At 46.3% G+C, this 19,232-nt stretch overlaps 1 protein-coding gene across 1 annotated transcript in view; it reads left to right on the top strand.

Annotated features, from left to right (window-relative positions):
* Nucleotides 1-2,244: 2,244 nt before the first annotated feature.
* The window catches only part of COQ10B (coenzyme Q10B), an 89,944-nt gene continuing 72,956 nt past the window's right edge, over nucleotides 2,245-19,232 (top strand). Inside the window, exon 1 of the mRNA XM_030209868.1 lies at nucleotides 2,245-2,539. Within this exon, the coding sequence (XP_030065728.1) occupies nucleotides 2,442-2,539 (98 nt within the window). The 5' untranslated portion in view covers nucleotides 2,245-2,441. The remainder of the gene's footprint in view (nucleotides 2,540-19,232) is intronic.

The following is a 19,232-nucleotide window of genomic DNA, read 5'->3' as shown; positions in this document are numbered from 1 at the left end:
AGGTGGTGCACTGTCGGCTGGACAGGGAGAAAGTTCAAAAGGCAGGTCTCAGCTTTAGTGGGGTAGCGCACTCCTGTGACTTGAGTGAGTATATCTAATAATTCTAACCAATAACCCTGAATCTTGGGACATGCCCACCATATATGAAACATATCACCCACCTCTGTACACCCCCTCCAGCACTGACCAGTCCCCCAACCATACATTTTTGCTAGCCTGTTAGGCATGTAATACCAGCGATACAGCATTTTATAACTGTTTCAATCATGGAGCTGGATCTCACTGTATTTTCAAATGTAAGCTACATTGAATCAGAATTTGCTTGCGATAGTGTGTAATATAAATGTAAAAAAAAAGAAGTCCCTTATTTCTAATAACCTTTTTGCTATTTTCAATAATGTTTGATATTGTTTTCGGTTAACCAGTGTGGCGTCATTATTGCTTTTCAGCTTTCATTTACAGATCAGATCTCTCAGATACTTAAGCGAGGTTTCCTGGCAATGCGCCATCTTTATTCTATCCAAAACTATCTGGATTTCTAATTGCTTCATACCCTGAAACATGCTTTTGTAGTTTCATAGATTTATTGTAATTCTATTTATTGTGACATTTCTCATTCCCAACTCTGACGGTTACAGACATTATAAAATACTTGCACCTGTTTTCTCTGCAGGGCAAACAAATGTTGATCATGTTTCACCACTCCTAGCCCGCCTTCATTGGCTCCCAGTTGAATTTTGCTCCGAATTTAAGGGCCCTGTTTACTAAGCCACGCTGTTGACACATAAACCTTTTAGCGTTTACTAAAAATTTGCATGTAATAATGATAGAGATCCATTATATTCCTATGGGTGTTTCTAGCGTTAGCATGTGCTAATTGTTAGCGCATGCTAAAATGTTTGTGCGCCTACAGCGTGGCTTAGTAAAGAGCCCTACATTTCTTTGTTTGACCCATAAAGCCCTGCTCCTAGGGATGCCTCTTTTCCTCTCTTCACTAACCCTACCCTATACACCTACCCGTGCTTTCCACTCCCTGGATTCTAACCGCTTGGTTTTGCTCTCTCCTAGATTTGCCCATCACGAGTCAATCCAGAAATCACCTTTTTATTTCTTGGCCCCTAATATCTGGAATGACCTTCCTCCTAATATTCGATCTGAAACTTCTTTTATCAAATTAAAAATTATGATTAAAACTTTATTTTTTTTCAGAATGCCGTTGGCATTCCTCTGGAGATCTGTTGGTGCCGAGTGTTTGAACAATTTCCTTTTTCTTATTATTTTCTTTTCTTTTACTTCACTTGTTCTTTTTGTATTTTTCTTTCTGATCACTCTTTAATGCCTTGTTGTGTGTGCTTTCCTATCATTATGATGGCATTCCTTTCAGACTGCTGATAGTCATTTTATTATTGTAAACTACTTTGATCCTGATATTGGAAACTGAGGCTGAAAATTTGTTTATGGTACCCAATACACTTTCGCCAGCCCTGTTTTGAGGACCGGAAAAGGAATACCAAGGGTTTACCACCATCACACACCAAAGTATTTTCTTAGCATGTAAGTAAACTATATGCTAAAAAAATAAATATACATTTACTTAATGTTTTATTAAACTGCTGCCAAACTGTGGAAAATAACCTCCTGCATTTAATTCCTCAGTAGGTCAGACGTTGTTCTATGTAGTAATCTTTATACCCTGACCCTATAGAGCAGATGAATGAAAACAATTTTCTCATTTCGTATAAAAACAAAATGTTTTCTATACTGGGCTTAGACTGTTGTGGAGGAAGGGCACTCTTCGTGTTTCCAATTTTTGGGTTATTGGTACATCCCACAACGTGTTTATTGCATTTTAATAGCCATTTCATCAAAAATTGCGTTAGAAGTTTAAGCCACATATTTTGGAGGAAGAAAAATACCGTTACAATACCCAGCAACACACTTACTACTGGAATCCAAGCTTTCTTTGGCTAAATCTAAATGGAAATTACATATTGCAGCAATACACCTCTCCTTCCATCCTCTTTTGGTACGTTCTTATATAACCCGGCGGCAACTCGATCCAAGAGTCTCGTGATTCGTTGCGTTCCTCTAAACTTGCTCAGAGCGAAGGGGGAGGCGAAGGGGCTCGGCGGCTTAAGCCGCGATTGGGCGCCAGGCGGGGGGAGGGGAGGTGTGTGTGTGTTTAGGAGGCGGGGAGGGGAGGGGAGGTATGTGCTTAGGAGGCGAAGCGCAGGGAGGAAAGAAGCGGCCCCCTTGCGTAAGCTGCTGAGGAGCTTGTGTTAGGTTCTGCAGGCGCAGCGGGCTGACATGACAGGTCTCATTTGTGCCTGGGGAGAGGGAGGTACCGCCCCCTAGTGGGCGGGGTTTGGCTTCGATTGAGTTGCTTTGCGACGAGCGGATAAGGGAGTCGGCGACGGTTATGGGACTCACGGCAGTCCATCATGGCGAGGAGTTGTAAGAGTTTGCGAAGGGTACTTGTGGACTTGGCGCACTGGCCAGCTCACTGCGGTCGGGGGAGTGTGGCTCGCTGTGTTGGCGGGTAAGTGGAGAATTTGAGGAGAATGGGGGTGTTGCATAGGGATTGCTCATTGCCGGCGCTCCAAGGAGCCGCTTTCGGCTGGAGCTCACTTCTTAAAGGGCTAGAGCCGGCGCACGTCGGGCAAATACGAGGGGTGGAATGAGGACACATCCGATTGAGCTTTAATCTTGACTTTCGCCTTATAGGTGGGGGCGAAGGCTTTCACTACTGGAAAGAAACGAATAAATAAGCAGAGCTAGCCAGTGTTAAAAAAATGAGCGAAAGCAGCTTTAAATATTATGTAATCCTAAGGCATTGATAGACTGGCTGGCTCAGTTTGGATCGGTGGGAAGGGAGTGAAATCAGGGCCGGTTCACCCATTATTAGGTAGATGCCTAGGGTAGTCGTTTTTTGGGGGCTACTACAAAAAGCAGCTATAGTCAAATCAAAACATGAAGGCAACTTAACAATCACTGCCTACTTTTACTTCCAGGAAAAATAATATGGCTTTCAGATAGCCCATGTATTCTTCCAAGTGGCTTCAATGTTTAAGAAATCATGTTTTTAATATAAAAAAATGTGCATGTTCATAGGCTTGTTCTGGGAGGGATGCCTTATGTATAAAGTACCATCCCCTTTTCCTTTATCGTGGTGGGGCTGCAGAGCTTTAAAAGCTAATGGAGGGGGCGCAAGACTGAAGGTTCCCTAGAGTGCTAGATACCCTTGCCCTGGCTTTCGGCGATTATTTTCGTTTAAAACACAGCCGGTCTCAGGGCAGCGTTTGCTTTTACTGTTATGTCGCACAATATTAGCCCCCTTCCCTCCCCCTGGGTGCAAGTTTTCGGATCTGTTCCTCGGGAAATGTTTAGCGAGTCGCTTCGAAAGCTTAATTATACTCATGCACTTCGAGTATTTTTCGCCCCGGATCAAGCTACAGCTTTTGCCTATAGCTAAGTTGATTTCCTGTCGGCAGACTTATTGATGCTGGGTGCATTTCTGACTGTAACCATCTCCGAAAAAGCGCTAGCTTTCCAAAGGAAAAGAAAAAAAAGTGGCGTGGTTGCTTTGCCCGGGAGTGCTGGAATGCCTATTATGTCAGACACTGTTAGGAAAACATTCCCGCCAGTCCGCGCTTAAGTGAAAGTCTGCTGCTCAGAAAAGTTAGAGGAGGAGACAGGCTAGTCCCTTGATCAGAAATGGGTGGCCCGTCACTAACATGCATTTTCCGGTTTCTGCTTCCTCGGGTAAACTAAAAATCGACGAGCCGGGCCCTCTCCTCTGCCAAGCAAGGTCGAGCTCCTCCTTCAAATACACGCACAAACGATGCTAAATTCGCTTGGCAGCCAACTTGCTCTTGACTTAAAAAGATTGAAAAGGGCGACTTCTGAATGAGATTATTATTTCCTTGAGGATTTTATGCATGGTTTTGGTTCAGTGAGCATTTTGCATTAGCAAGGCTTTCCCAGTTCTGTACAGTAATTTGTATTGATGCTCATTTCTATGATCTTTACAGTAGAATCATAGTGATGTCAACTTGCAATGAAGAGATGTAGAAGTACTTGATTATTAAAAGAAGTTGTGTGAAAAAGTTACACTTTTAACAAATATGGCATTTAATTTGAGAAGTTAGCAAGTGTACATTATGGACTGAATTATATAAATGGTGCCTCAAAATAGGGCTTTAAATGATGCTTAGGTGCCGTTTTTAGAATCTCTTAGCACTGGGAACCATTACTACATTTAGGCGCAACCATTTACAGCAACGAAACCTCGGTGTAAATCCCTGTGCCTGATCCCCATTATTCTGTAAGAACGTGTGGAAATTAAAGGAACATCCGTGATCCGCCCACTACTGCGCCCCCTTTTTGAACTTGTGCCTAAATTTGTGTTTAAATGTTAATTACAATTAGCACCAATGATTGCTTAATCTCAATTATTGGCACAAATTAGCTTGTTAAATTAAATGGCATGCACCCAAATTTGCATGCACAATTTTTTGTTCTTTTTTATTTGTTTGTTTTAATTAGATTTCTGGGGTATGTGCTTTCCTTATCCATGTTGTATTTAACTGAATCTCTGTCAGTGATTCCCAAACTTTTTACTGTGGTGGAACCCCTAGTGGAGGAGTAGCCTAGTGGTTAGTGGACTTTGCTCCTGGGGAACTGGGTTTGATTCCCTCCCTGCGACTCTGGGCAATTCACTTAACACTTCATTGCCCCAGGTACAAAATAAGTATTTGTATAGAGTATGTAAACTGCTTTGATTGTAACCACAGAAAGGTAAGGTATATCAAGTGCCATTTCCTTTCCCTAAAATATTTTTCGTACACACTGTTTGTATAAACAGATTCTACAATTTAATTTCTTGAGGAACCCCTGAAGAGAGTTCATGGAACCAGTTTGGGAATCGCTGCCCAAAGTTTTTTTTTTTTTTTTTGGGGGGGGGGGGGGGGGGGGGGATATTAGCATATGCAAATGATATGCTAATATGGAGGAAGTTAGGAAGGGAGAAAGAGCTGATTATTTTGGGAATAACCATAATTAATATGTACGAGATCTCATACATATACATTATGGTTATTCCCAAAAAAGCCAGCTCTTTCTCCCTTCCTTCCTTCCTTCCTTTCCTCCTTACCCAGCACTCCCTCTTCCTCTCCAGTAGTATTTTCCCACCCCCTTTCCCAGTGTAGACCTTAGAAATGCATAAGCTCTATATGTAGATCCTACATGTGTCATGATTTAGGCTGTACACCCTTTCAGATGTTTTGGTGCCACCTCAGTAAGGCCAACACACAATCTCTCCACTGCAAAAAACTATACACAACTTGTGCAAAAAACCACTCATAACCTTACCAAACCATAACAGCACTAATTCCAAGGACAGGACGAGCTACAACCTTATGCGTGGAAAGGCAGCACTGTAATTACACCGGGCTCTAAAACAGCAGTACACTACCTAATGAAAAAAACAAAACAAAAAGGGCTGCAAATACTACACACAAGCAGAATACTTCATCTTGATCATGCATGAAAAACACATGACAACAGATATGACAGAAGGAACTAGAAATAAAAAAAATAGGAATGCAAATTACTGAACTGGAAAGTTACCTCAAGAAGTTAGACTCTGCATGCAGCAATACTAGAAAAATTGAAACTTAGATGTAAATTTACAAAAGCTGACATATTCCAATTAATACATTCTGAATAAAATACTTTTTTTCTACCTTTGTTGTCTGAGCATTGTTTTTCTATTCGCTTTGGTCCCAGTGTCTTCTGTTTTATGCAGTCTTCTTTCCTTTTGATGTTTTGTCACCCACCATGTCCACACATCTTCCTGTGTCCTTATGTGTCCTGTCTACCATCTGTAGCCCAGTCCCTATCTCCTTTTCAGTATCTGTCCTTAAATTCAGCAGTTTCACCTCCATCCATATCCACCATTTCTCCTCACTCCCCTCCCCTCCATCCATCCATGTGCACCTGCTTCCTCTGTCTTCCCTCTCTTCCATCCATGTCCAGCATTTTTCCTCTCTTCCTTCCCCTCCATCTGTGTGCATCTCCTTCATTTGTCTTTCCTTCCCGCCATCCTTGTCCAAATTTCTCCTGTCTTAGCTGCCCTCTATCCATGTCCAGCATTTCTCCTCTCTTCCCTCCCCTCCATCCATGTGCATCTTCTTCCTGACTTCCCTTCCTTTCCTCCATCCATCCATGTCCAGCAAAATTCCTCTCACCTGTCCCAATTCATCCATCCATCCATCTGTGTCCAGCAATTCTCCTCTCCCCTGCCCTCTCTAATCCATCCATCCATCCATATCCAGCAAATTTCCTCTCTCCCATGCCCCATTCATCCATCCATGCACCCATGTCCAGCAATTCTCCTCTCTCCCCTGCCCTTCCCTCCATCCATGTCCAGCAACTGTCCATTCTCCATTGCCCTCTCCTCCATCCACCTGTATCCAGCAAAATTCCTCTCTCCCCTGCCCCCATTCATCCATCCATGTCCAGCAATTCTCCTCTCTCCCCTCCTCTCCATGTCCAGCGATCTCTTCTCTCCCCCTGCTCGCCCCTCCTCTCCTCTCCTGTCCAGCGATCTCTTCTCTCCCCCTGCTCGCCCCTCCTCTCCTCTCCAGCGATCTCTTCTCTCCCCCTGCTCGCCCCTCCTCTCCTCTCCCTGTCCAGCGATCTCTTCTCTCCCCCTGCTCGCCCCTCCTCACCTCTCCCTGTCCAGCGATCTCTTCTCTCCCCCTGCTCGCCCCTCCTCTCCTCTCCCTGTCCAGCGATCTCTTCTCTCCCCCTGCTTGCCCCTCCACTCCTCTCCCTGTCCAGCGATCTCTTCTCTCCCCCTGCTCGCCCCTCCACTCCTCTCCCTGTCCAGCGATCTCTTCTCTCCCCCTGCTCGCCCCTCCTCTCCTCTCCATGTCCAGCGATCTCTTCTCTCCCCCTGCTCTCCCCTCCTCTCCTCTCCAGCGATCTCTTCTCTCCCCCTCCCCTTCTCTCCTCTCCTGTCCTGTCCAGCGATCTCTTCTCTCCCCCTGCCCTCCCCTCCTCTCCTCTCCATGTCCAGCGATCTCTTCTCTCCCCCTGCCCTCCCCTCAGCTCCCCAACAGCCCTCCTCTCTGTTCCTACCCCCCCCCCCCGGTGCATTTAACCTTTTTTTTTTCACTTTAAATATTTTTATTAACGAAGCAACTTGCAACATTCAAGACAGTACAGATAATGCCAAGTTGACGTAAAATATTGGACATCCATATAATATAACAGAAAAGAACAAAACAACAACCCAGTCACCCTTATGGTGAAAACTGAACTATCAACTCCCAATCACTATAAACAAGGGTCTACACCCTCAGCTCTGTCCTACCCCCTTAAATTTGTTCAAGCATATAATTGCCTCACTTCCCCCTCTAGCCCTCCTCTTCCGTTCCTCCCTTCCCTACCACCCCCTTCCTTCCTCCCCCCTCCCCAACTATCACCCGTTCCTATCAAAGTTTTGCATTTAATCTTTTTATTTTCAGTGGCAGCGACGGCAGTGAAAAAGAAAGCACTGCGGGCTCGCCTCCAGCTTCTCCCTTCCCTCACACAGTGTCCCGCCTTCTGCGATGATGCATTTCCTGTTTTCACGAGGGCGGGACACTGCGTGAGGGAAGGGAGGAGTTGGAGTCAAGCCCACAGTGCTTTCTTCTTCATTGCCGTCGCTGCCACTGGAAATAAAAGGTTAAACGGGGGGGGGGGGGGGGGACGGAGAAGGAGGGCTGTCGGTGGGTGAGCTGAGGGCGGGACGGAGGGAGTGTTGCGCTGGCCCTGCGTTTGGGGGGGGGGCAATGCCCCCCCAAAACTACGCCCATGGGGACATGTCTGCAAATGAATGTGTAATTACCATTTCTTTGCTGATTTTAACAGATTGAAAGTAACAGAAAAAGTGAATTTGGCACATTCAAAGGTTTGGCTGGCTTTCCAGCTGATCTGTTACTACGGGGAACTGCGTGATTATGTACCTGTAGAATTTTGCATGTAGTTAGTGAACATAATCATGAAATTCCTTGAAAGCAGAAGGAAGAGGACCTGGAGCAGCTGTGGCTCTGAGTGGGAGCCATGAGGTGCCTGATGTCCTACGTTATTCTGGCAAGAGCTTGAGAATAGCATTGGGTTTAGGGTGCCACATAGCTCATGCTCTACTCAGAGAAAGCCATGCAGTGCAAGAGGATTGTGCTGGGATTGGTTAGGGCCAGTCCAATGATAATCTGACATGCTAAGCCAACCTTTAGCTTTGTGCCCCAACCCCCCATTCTGTGTCCAGCATTTCCTCCCTTTCTCTGCTGCCCTACCCTTTTCTGGACCTGGGCTGAAGTTGGAGGTAGACTCGGTGCTTGCACATGGTCTTTAAACACAGTCCACTGCTCGAGCTTTGCCATGTCCTGCTCCTCTCCAACACAAGAGGTCATGTTCATGCATTGCTGTGTCTTGCCCTCCCCTGAACGCAGACCTATGTTGAAAGGTCCTGTATTAGTGCTGCATCCAACTTTGGTTTGGGAAGAAGGGGGAGCTGTTGACGCAGGATGGGGGATAGTAAAGGGGAGAAGAGATGCTGCTCTCCTGCTGTGCTGTTGCCCTAGACAGACACCTAGTCTGTCTAGCAGCAAGGTCAAATCTGGGGGAGCATGAGTTTTGGGCACCTATGACTGGCCATTTGGGTGGCATCTAAAGGTTTATCTCCCCCGCATTGACTGGAATCTGAGCCAGGGGCCATCTGTCAGAAGAGGCACAGTGCTGCTGGTGGGGCAGTGCCCAGAAGTCCTGTTTAATGTATCAGGGGTTGGGGGGATGTGCTGTTTGCATCAGGAGGTAAGCAAGAGAGGCATAGCTGCGACAGAGTTCTTTCAGGAGAGACAAACTGGGGAGATGGGTTAAGAGGATACTCGGGGGGGGGGGGGGGGGGGGAGAGTAAGCAGGGGAATGAAATAGAGTATGTGTGTTTGGCAGAAAGGAGTGACTGCAGAGAAATAAATAATAAAACACCAGACACAAAAGCTATACAAAAAGTTTATTCTATTCTACTTAAAATTAATTTGCTACCAAATCTTCACTCACTTCTACACAAGATTTTATTCTTGTTGGATGCAGAATTTTCATGGCTGCCAAATGTGTGTGTTTACATGCACATGTGAGTGATCATGGTATAATTAACATAATAATATAAGAATAGCAATACTGACCTGAGGTGTTTGCTCCCAGAAATATTCTCAGTTCACTTGCAAAAATCTTACATTGTTGTATGTAAATACCTGTATATATTTATATGGAATATACTGTGTAAACACTTAGAGCAATTGTCCTGGTGTTAACTTTAAATTTTTGGTGCATAATTCTCTGGGGGTAAACTTCTTTTTTTTTTTTTTTTTTTTAATAATCTTCTTAATGTCCAAAAGGTTCAGTTAACCTAACAATTCCACAGTTGGACAAACATTTTGACTCTTCTAATCTCTCACCTCATAATTGTCCTGTCTACTGTGGACTGGTGGTGTGACCCACTGTGCAAGCGTTTTACATACACAGGGTCTCAGTAGTGGCAGGGAGCCTGACTTTAACACTGCCCTGGTGATAGCAGAAGCAAGGCTAGACCATCCCAGTCTTATCCTTTTCTGAGTCAGTAACAGGAAGCTGCATTTAGTATTAACTTCTGCTGCATGACCTTGTGACCTGGAAGATAAAAACACAGCAGCCTGCTTCTGACTCAGGGAATAGAAACAGAGAAAAATTTAGACAGATAAAACACCATATAGCTTATCCAGTCTGCCCATCCATGCCATCTACTCTCCCAATCGGTCCCTTAGAGATCCTATGTATTTGGCCTAAGCTCTTTTGAATTTGGATACGGTTTTCGTCTTCACCACTTCTATGAATTCACAGCCATTCCATGAATTCACTACCATTTCCGTATTTCCTCAGATAATTTCAGAGTCTATCCCCTTTCACCTTCATCCTATGCCCTCTCATTCCAGAGCTTCTTTTTGATTGAAAGAGACTTGCCTCTTGTGCATTAATGCTGCATAGGTATTTAAATGTCTGTCATAATTCCCCTTTCCTGCCTTTTTTACAAAGTAACCTAGTATCCCCCATATGCTTTATGATGAAGACCACTGACCATTTTAGTAGCTGCCAGACTCCATCCTGTCAATATCTTTTTGAAGGTGCGGTCTCCAGAATTGTACATGGTATAAATGAGATCTCACCAGAGTCTTGTACAGGAGCATCTTTACATACCCTCCTCTTCCATTGGCGCTGCCTTGAAAATGGCAGTGCCCTGCCCAGTGCATCCTGGAATGTGTTGGGTGGGGTTCACACCAAGCCCCTCCTAGCGTATCCCAAGATGCACAGGGCAGGGCTGGACCCCACCATTTTCGAGGCGGCACCAATGGAAGAGGAGGCGAGGCCACACAGAAGGGGGTTGTTGGAAGAGATTGCTCTTCAGCCCTTTGTGACAGATGGACTTGTACTATTGTGGAAGGGGGAAGTGAGAGAGAAACTGAACACTGATGAGAGTTCTGTGGGGTATTCTAACACACTTTGATGGTATCTTCAGGCTCTGAAAAAATGCTTTTCCCTTCTTTTTTTTTTTTTTTTTTTTCTTTCTTTGGGCCTCTGGCTGATTCTGGAATGGTACTGCAGCATGAAAACACTGTGATGGCAGATGGAGGTCCACATTGGAGCCAATTTTTCAAATTGATTGAGGGTGCTCAACTTGGTACACATTACTGTGTCTAACAAGGGAAAAAAGTAGGGCAGGGTCACAGGTACAACTGGCTAGGCCATATTTAGATGTATACCCAGTGGAAAGACTGATGGCTTAAAAAAAAAAAGCTATGGAAGCACTGAATGTCTTATCAGTGTCTCCCCACCAATTTATATCACTTCACTTTTCTCCTATCTCTCCCCCCTCCCACCTCAAGCCTGTCTGTACCACAGCATATCTCTTCCAGTACAGCCTGTCCATACCACCCACACTCAGACAGGATGATTGTTTATGTGAAAAAGGAACAGGATGTTCCTCACCAGTTTCACTTTCAATTTGAGACTTTTTCAGATCATGGCATCACACACTGCTAAAACTCCCTCTGTTGTCCCATGCCCCTTCAGTAAAATAACTTGTATATCTGGGTGACCATAGGACTGGAGGAGAATGGCAAAATACCATTTCCTCACCTTTGACCCAGCCCAGGTAGCACAGAAGCCTTTACTTTTGTGTCTGTAGTTTATCTTTTATCCTCTGTCTGCTTATTCTTGGTCTTCTCTTATGCTCCCTTTCTGCCTTCATGTTGTCTCTTATGAGTTCTTTTTCCAGTTTTTTAATTTCTTACATTTCTCTTTACTGCATATGTTTGACTCTCCATAGCCTCTCTCTCACTCATCTCGCTTCCTTCTAGTGTCACTCCCCCCACCCCACTTATCTCTTCTGTCCGCCCCTCTATTCCCAATCCCACAAAGATGTACTCGGTCTCTCTCAGCTCCTCTTCCTTTGCATATTGTGTCCCTCTACTTGCTCTACTTGCTCTTCTTCCTCTCTCCCAAATCATGTCTCCTCCCAAGTCCCTTGGAACCTTGAGTGCCTTACTTTGAATGGCCAACAGACGCTTAAAAAAAAACCAAAACCAAAACTTTGTGGTTGACACTCTGCTTCTAAAGGTATTTGCCAGGCTGTACTAAAAGTCCTTCCCTTCTTTCCACTCCCTTGATTGAGGCAGGTGAGTGGGAGTCTTCTTGGCAGGTTCTGTGTGTGTGTCAGCAACCACGCAAAGAGCTTCGACTTCCCTTTGGTGTCAGGCGTGTGGAAAAAAGGGCATAGAGGCTCCAGGAGTGCAGTGTAGGCTAAGCAGGGAGTCCAGGCTGACGGGTAACACTAGCGGCTGAGGCTGTGCCTCCTGAAGCTGCCAACGGGACCGCTTTGACTTCTCGGGGTAGTGTGGGAGCTAGTTTTGCTACTTCTTCAGGAACAGCTGAATCAGCCCACCACCAGGGTTGCTTGTTTTAGAAAAAAATCTTCCAGCCCAATCTGCGTCCAAAAGGAGCCCAAAGTAGCCCAAGCTGGGCAGGGTGGGGAGGGCTCCCGTGGCCACTGCTGTGCGGCTTCTTGCTGTGCCTCCTCCTCCAATCCACATGGTTACTTCTCACGCGTCTCGCAGGGCTGATGAGTCATCAGCTGAAGACCTCATCACCCAGCTCACCCTCCTATTGGTCAAGTTTGGAGCTGAATGAGGCTTGAGAGGCACAAAACCTCATTCCAGCACCAGATTTGACCAATAGGAGACAGAGCTGGAAACTGCCCAAAAAGTTACAACCCGTGACAGTTAAAAAGTGCCCGCAGGCAACTTATAAAAGCTGCCCAATTCCACAGGAAAACCACTGTTTTGGCAACCCTGGCTGCCATGGTTAGCACCAGAAGCTCCTTTTCAAGCTATTTTTTTTTTTTGGCTCCTGGTTCCAACGCCCTACTTGGGTTGGCTTTTCCCCTTGAGATTATCTGGGCTATGTTCAAGGCATGGAAACAGGGATGCTGTAGCCCTTCCTAATCCAGATCCACTGCTTCCCCCTCCAAGTGGCCCAGGGTGAACGTGGGCTGGAGATCTGGAAGAGCTGTATACAAGATTGTCGGAGGGAGACTTCAGCGAGCTTGAGGCAGGAGAGATTCCTTCCCTCGAGGATCAGGTGGATGATGAGCTCCAGCCAGGAGAAGATCCTTTGGTTGTGCGCATTTTTCACAGGGAGGAGCTATTGGAGTTGATTTTGCAAGTCTCTGCAGTACTCCAGTTTGAAGAAGATTCCCTGCTGAACGGTCCAGTTAATAAAGTAGATCCTCTGGTGAAAGGTATAAGTCCTTCAAATCCTTTCCCATGAATCAGGACATCAGAGACATGGTTTGCGCTGAGTGGAATTCCCCAGATGCTGCCTATAAGGTGGCACACTCCATGGCAGGTTGTACCCTATTCCTGCAGAGGACAGAGGCCTATAAGCCCCCTACTGTGGACACGTTGGTCACAGCAGTGACAATGAAGACGACTACAATCCCAGTGGACAGAGTGCAGCCTTGAACGACCACAAAATGGAGACCTCCTGAAGCTTTGACCTATCTTCCCTGGCATTACAGGCTTCTGTGTAATGTCAGTTTGGTAGCTAGGGCATGTTTTCACTGGGTACATAAGTTCTTGGATGGTGTTTCGGTGGATAGAAAGGCTGTGAAGTTGGAGATGGGGGGCTTCCTTTCTGGTTGATGGTCTATATGATTTGTTGAGGGCCTTGGTGAAGAATATGGCCCTAGTAGTTACTGGTGCAGAGCCTTGTGGCTTAGAGGTTGGTCAGCAGATGTTGCTTTAGAATCTAAGCTTTGTTCCTTACCTTTTAGGGGCTCCATACTTTTTGGTGAAGTTGGACAAGTTGATTAAAGGTCTAGGGGAAGCCAAGGTTCTCCTTTTGCTAGAGGACAAGCCCAAAGGTCTCAGTTGTGGGACTTCTGCTAGGGGCCATTTAAGAGAAGTGCATTGTTATTGTTTGTCTGTGGAGGTCAACCCAGATGGCTCTTTCAAAGGTCTCCGGCATTTCATGGAGTTTGGCGCAGGGGGTGAGATTTGGGTTCGCTCCTCCAGGTCAGGTCCGAGGTGCGCAATGATGGTGTGGGGGTCCAGCTTCTGATGCTCCTGGGGGCTTGGTTAAGGGACTTTTACCAGAGGTGGACCCACTACCACAGATCAGTGGGTTCTTGATGTGTGCAATGGGTATGCCCTAGAATTCCAGTGGCCTCTGCCAGACCTATTTCTGTCATTTCCCTGGAAAGCGGAGGCTGTTGGGGACACCCTGCAAAGATTGATTCAGTTGTGGGGTGTGGTTCCTGTTCAGCCAGCAGAGAGAGATTCCGGAAGTTACTCCATTGTTTTTTTTTTTTTTTGTCATAGCCTTCAGGCTCATCTTAGATGTCAAGAGTGAACAGGGCACTGAAAGTTCCCAGTTTTTGCATGGAGATGTTGCAGTCGGTAATTGTAGCCATTCAACACGGAGAGTTCATTATATTGTTGGATCTCTTGGAGGTGTTGTCTTCACATTCCAATATAAGAAGCTCACCAAAAATTCCTTTGTTTGCTGTCTTGGGGCAGCAGTTTCAATTTTGCGCCTTGCCTTTTGGCTTGACAACTTCTCCCCTGAACCTTTTCCAAGGATATGGTGGTTGTGGCTGCGACGTTGCTGAAGGAGCGTGTTTTGGTCCTTGCTTACCTCAGTGACTGGTTGATTTAGGCCAGATCATATTAAGAAAGCAAGCAAGTCACAGCCTGAGCGTTGCAGTTCCTGGAGTCATTAGTTGGGTAATGAATCCTGTCGAGAACCACCTGGGCCCTTTCCAGATATTGGAATACATCAGAGTGCATTTCAATACTCAGCTGGGGAAAGAGTTTGTTTTTGCCGCAGTCGTGGATCATTAAGCTGCAGAATCAAATCTACCATTTACTTTCAGGGTTCCTCGAGCCAAGGATTACTTGTAGGTTCAGGGATTGGGCGGGGTCAGGAAAGGAGAGATGTCCTGAAAACTCGGTGACGATCAGATGTTCTTGCCCGTGCAGCGCCTTCACACACAGGTGAGAGGCGCTACGCGGGCCTGGTAAGGCGGAGGGGGCGGTGGAGGGGGGAGCAGCGGCGACTACCTCAGGGGGGGGGGCGGGGCGGAGCTGTGGAAGAAAGGAAGGGAGGGGGGCCGGGGCTGCTAAAGTTTGGATTTTTTCTGCAGCTGTCATGTCATCCCCGTTCACTCAAAACAAGCAAGCAAGCCTATGAAGTACTGCATCCACCTTGTCGATTTTTTATTGATAGCATTTTTATTTAATCTCACTTATATTTTCAAACATGCCAGCTTGGAGTTTTATGCTGCAGGGGAAGCGGGGAGCAGCAGCGTGTCTGTATGACAGCTCAGGCCTTAACGACAGCTCTGACCTCACGTTAAATATATCGCGGTAAATGATTCGGTGCAATCGTCGGTATGGTTAGTGCATCCCGAATTGTCCACATTACAATGGTAGTTACTCGTTTGCATTCTGTTTTCGTTAGCTGCTAGCGTTGTCGGAAAATGGCCTTTAATGCATGCTACAGTTGAAAATTTCTTCGTTTAAAGGGTCGTTAAAGTTTAGTGCATCGGGGCCATAGTGTTGACAGAGCTGGTAAGTGAAAATCTGATTGCTTTTTTTTGTGTTTTTATATAAAACATTCTACTTGGAGAGGAAGAGTTTGTGATATGTGAAAATACATTTTGCTTTAATGAAATTGCTAAACTTTAGAGTCAGAGACTTATCAATGAGGGATACATTCAGTGCTTTTTTTGTTCGTCGGTACAGCGTACCTGCACCTTTTTCCTGAGGTCTGGCTCACTTGCCCGCTCCCTTCTGTTGCTGCTCCCGCGCTCCAAAATCTTTTACCTGAAGTCGTGATTCTCCTCTCTTCCCCTGCCCTCCCCTCCATGTCCAGCAATTCTCTCTCCCCTCCCCTCCATGTCCGGCATGTTGCCTTCCTCCCCTGCCCTCCCCTCTCCTCTCCAAGTTGCGGCAAACCGGAAGTGAAGGCAGTGCTTACTGAGGCAGGCACGCAGGCAGGTTCATTTCCTCTCGTGTTGCTTCCCTCTCAGTGCATCCCACCCTCGAAGGCGGGAAGCGCTAAGAGGGAAGCAACGCGAGAGGAGACGAACCTGCCTGCATGCCTGCCTCAGTGAGCACTGCTGCGCTGCCTTCACTTCTGGTTTGCCGCGACTTGGAGAGGGGAGAGAGAATTGCTGGACATGCAGGGGAGAGAGGAGAATCGCTGGACATGGAGGGGAGGGCAGGGGAGAGAGGAGACACGCTGGACATGGAGGGGGGAGGGCAGAGGAGAGAGAATTGCTGGACATGGATGAGAGGAGAGGGCAGGGGGCAGAGGAGACATACTGGACGTGGAAGGGAGGGGAGGTCAGCGAAGAGATTCGCTGGACATGAAGGGCAGGGGAGAGAGGAGAATCGCAGGACATGGATGAGAGGGGAGGGCAGGGGAGAGAGATTCTCTGGACATGGATGGCAGGGGAAGACGGGGGGGTAGAGGAGAATCGCTGGACATGGATGAGAGGGGAGGGCAGGGGAGAGAGGAGACATGCTGGACATGGATGGGAGGGGAGGGGAGGGGAGGGCAGGGAAGAGAGACTTGCTGGACATGGAGGGCAGGGGAGAGAGGAGAATCGTTGGACATGGATGAGAGGGGAGGTAAGGGAAGAGAGGAGACTCGCTGGACATGGAAGAGGAGGGCAGGGGAGAGAAGAGACATGCTGGACATGGATGGAGGGGAGGGAAGACGGGAAGGAGATGCACATTGATGGGAGGGCAAGGGAGAGAGGTGAAATGCTGGAAATGGATGGAGAGGAGAGCAGGAGATAGAGGAGAATTGCTGGACATGGATGGATGGAGGAGTTGGTGGGGAGAGAGGAGAAATGCTGGTCTTGGATGGAGGAGAGGGGAGAGAGAATTATTGCTTTAAATGGATACAGGGGAGGGAAGAGAGGAGAAATGCTGGACATGGATGAGAGAGGAGAAGTGCTGGACATGGATGGAGGGGAGGGAAAGAAAAAAGAAGGTGCACATGGATGGAGATGAGGGAAAGGGAAGAGAGGAAAAAAAACTGCAAATGGATGGAGAAAATAGGCAAACGCTGGATCCACGTTATACCTCCTCCAGTCAATTCCACGGAGGAGGACACAGCTTTTACTTATGGATGTAGGGCAAGAAATGAAGAAAGGAGGAAAGTAAAGAAATAAATGGAAAGGAAGCCCTGGAAACGGAGTTAAGAGAACAGATAGAGAGCAGCAGAATCAGAGACTCGGACCAATATGGATAGAAAAACAAAGTCACCAGACAACAAAGGTAGAAAAATCATTTTATTTTCATTTTAGTGTTTGGAATATGTCCAATTTGAGAATTTACATCTGCTGTCTTATTTTGCTCTGGGTATACTGGAGCTGTAACAGAAATTATTTATAATGAAAAAGAATCACGTTATTTTTTTCTCCTATACTAGTATAATATTTTCAAGGATGTCTGTTTATGTGCGCCACGGCTGGTATAAGGGGTGTGGCTATAACAGGGGTGGAACAATGTGGTGACCCCGCCCATAATGAGTACCGGCACCTTTTTTTCTACAAAAAAAGCACTGATTAGGGGACAAGCAACCAATATCTGTTCATGCACATTCTCTGTCCTCCTTGGTAGTTGATGCTGTGTAGAGGGGCAAAACTATTGGTTGGGCCATGCTTTTGGTTGTCCACCCTGTTCTGTTGTCTACGTCTGGTGGTTAGGAGCCCCAGATGCATGTCAGTGGATAGCCAGACTTGTCAATTTGGGCACTGGTCCAGTTTTCCCACTTTGGAACAGGCAAGAATTGGGAAGAAGGTGGTGCTTGCAAAGCCATTCACTCTTCTCAGCTACCCCACCACCTCCTTATCTTTCAGCAGTGTCACAGGGAATATCATGGCATAAAGCAAGATCAGCTCCCACCAAAACTGTTAAATGTTGCTATTGAGTCAGCAATTTCAACATGAAGAGCAGCATTTTGGTGTCTCCTATCCTCTTTCCTTATCAGTAAAAAAAAAAAAGGTTAAATGCCCTATCTCTTTCTACCATGTTTCTAGTACAGACCAGTTCAATGTACAAGAAACTAGTTTGGAAACCAGGCTTGGTATCATGCATGGCCGTATAGCTGAATTCTTGGGTTGGATCCAGAAGCTGTCAATTTGAAATACGTCCTCACAAGTCAGCTTGGCTGTATATGCCAAGAACATAATTGCATCAGAATGTGTACACTGACTAGCTCTTCTTGCAAGGTGGAAGTGATCCAGAACACCTCCCTGCATTTAAGCTGACATAACTCTCAAAAGGTCAGGAAGGCTGTGTCATATGGCTGGAGTTATCACTCCTGCTTTTGCTTTGACTCTACATGTTTGCTTGGTGCTTGGTATGGCTCTTAACAAGTCTTAATCAAGCTTCAACTAGAAATGCAACACGGCTGGAATGAGGCATGTGGTGGCATCACATTTGGAATCCTGCTGTCTAGTAGCTTTTATTAGAAGAATGACTGCCTTTTATTCACTCTCATGTTTGCTCTGTCTCTGTTCTAGTATTCAGAACTCAGGTCCCTCATTAATTGAAGTTTTCTGCTTTGGCAAAATGGTTCATCCAATTTAGTCTTAGGTCAGTAGTTGAGTGCCCAGATCACAACATGGGTTTCTTGCTTGGCACAAAGTTTGGGGGAAAAGTCGAACTTGTCCTGGGTGTGTCCAACTGCTTGCAGAGAAAAGTAAGGTATGTTCAGTATGGTTTAACAGAGCAGGAGTGGCTCTTGCCTGGTTAAACCACACTGACCAGGCTGGGAGCAGATATTCAGCAGCACTCTCTGCTTCATGTTGGGGTGGAGCTGAGTCACCTCTGATATTCAGTGTCAGTGTCTGGGTAACTCCTGCGGCTTTCCCACATCTGGACGGGTGCTAATATGGAATATCTGGGTCTAATGTAGTCAGCAGTAGCAGGTGGTTTAAAAAAAAAAAAAAAAACCCCCAGCTGAGCTTTGCCCCTGTAGCTCTTATTTCAAAGTTGTAGCCCTGCTTTTGCTAGGGAGCATTTCTTTGTGTATGCAAAGGATTTGCTGGTTCCCTGCTCTGCCACTGTATTTAAAATCTGCCTGTGAAAATTGCAGGAACTTTTATTTTTGTCTTTTGTTACTGTGTGTTTGGATAAACTGAATTCAATATTAAAATAGACATGCTTCATAAAAATATATATATTAAATAGAGCAGCAAGGGATCACAAAAGGTCAGCTAGTCCACTGTTTTTCAGGCTGGCCCTCGAGTACCCTGTAGCCAGTTTGGTTTGGAAGGTCTCCACAATGAATGTCTGATACACAATCAATTGCAATTCTACAGTGAGGTACCTCCATTTAGGCACCCTGGGGACATGCGGTAGAAGCATATTCCATAATAGTACTTGGGCACCCAGGTGTCTTATAGATTCTCCGAGGACAAGCAGGCTGCTTGTTCTCACGACTGGGTTGACGTCCACGTCAGCCCCCACCAACCGGAAAAAAACTTCGCGGGCGGTCCAGCACGCAGGGCACGCCCACCGCGCATGCGCAGCCGTCTTCCCGCCCGTGCATGACTGTTCCCGCTCAGTTTTTTT

This window comes from Microcaecilia unicolor, chromosome 7 (genome assembly GCF_901765095.1).
Source record: "Microcaecilia unicolor chromosome 7, aMicUni1.1, whole genome shotgun sequence".
In the NCBI taxonomy this organism is placed as follows: domain Eukaryota; kingdom Metazoa; phylum Chordata; class Amphibia; order Gymnophiona; family Siphonopidae; genus Microcaecilia; species Microcaecilia unicolor.
The sequence above is the reverse complement of the archived record's forward strand: the minus strand, read 5'-3'. Positions and strand labels throughout refer to the sequence as shown.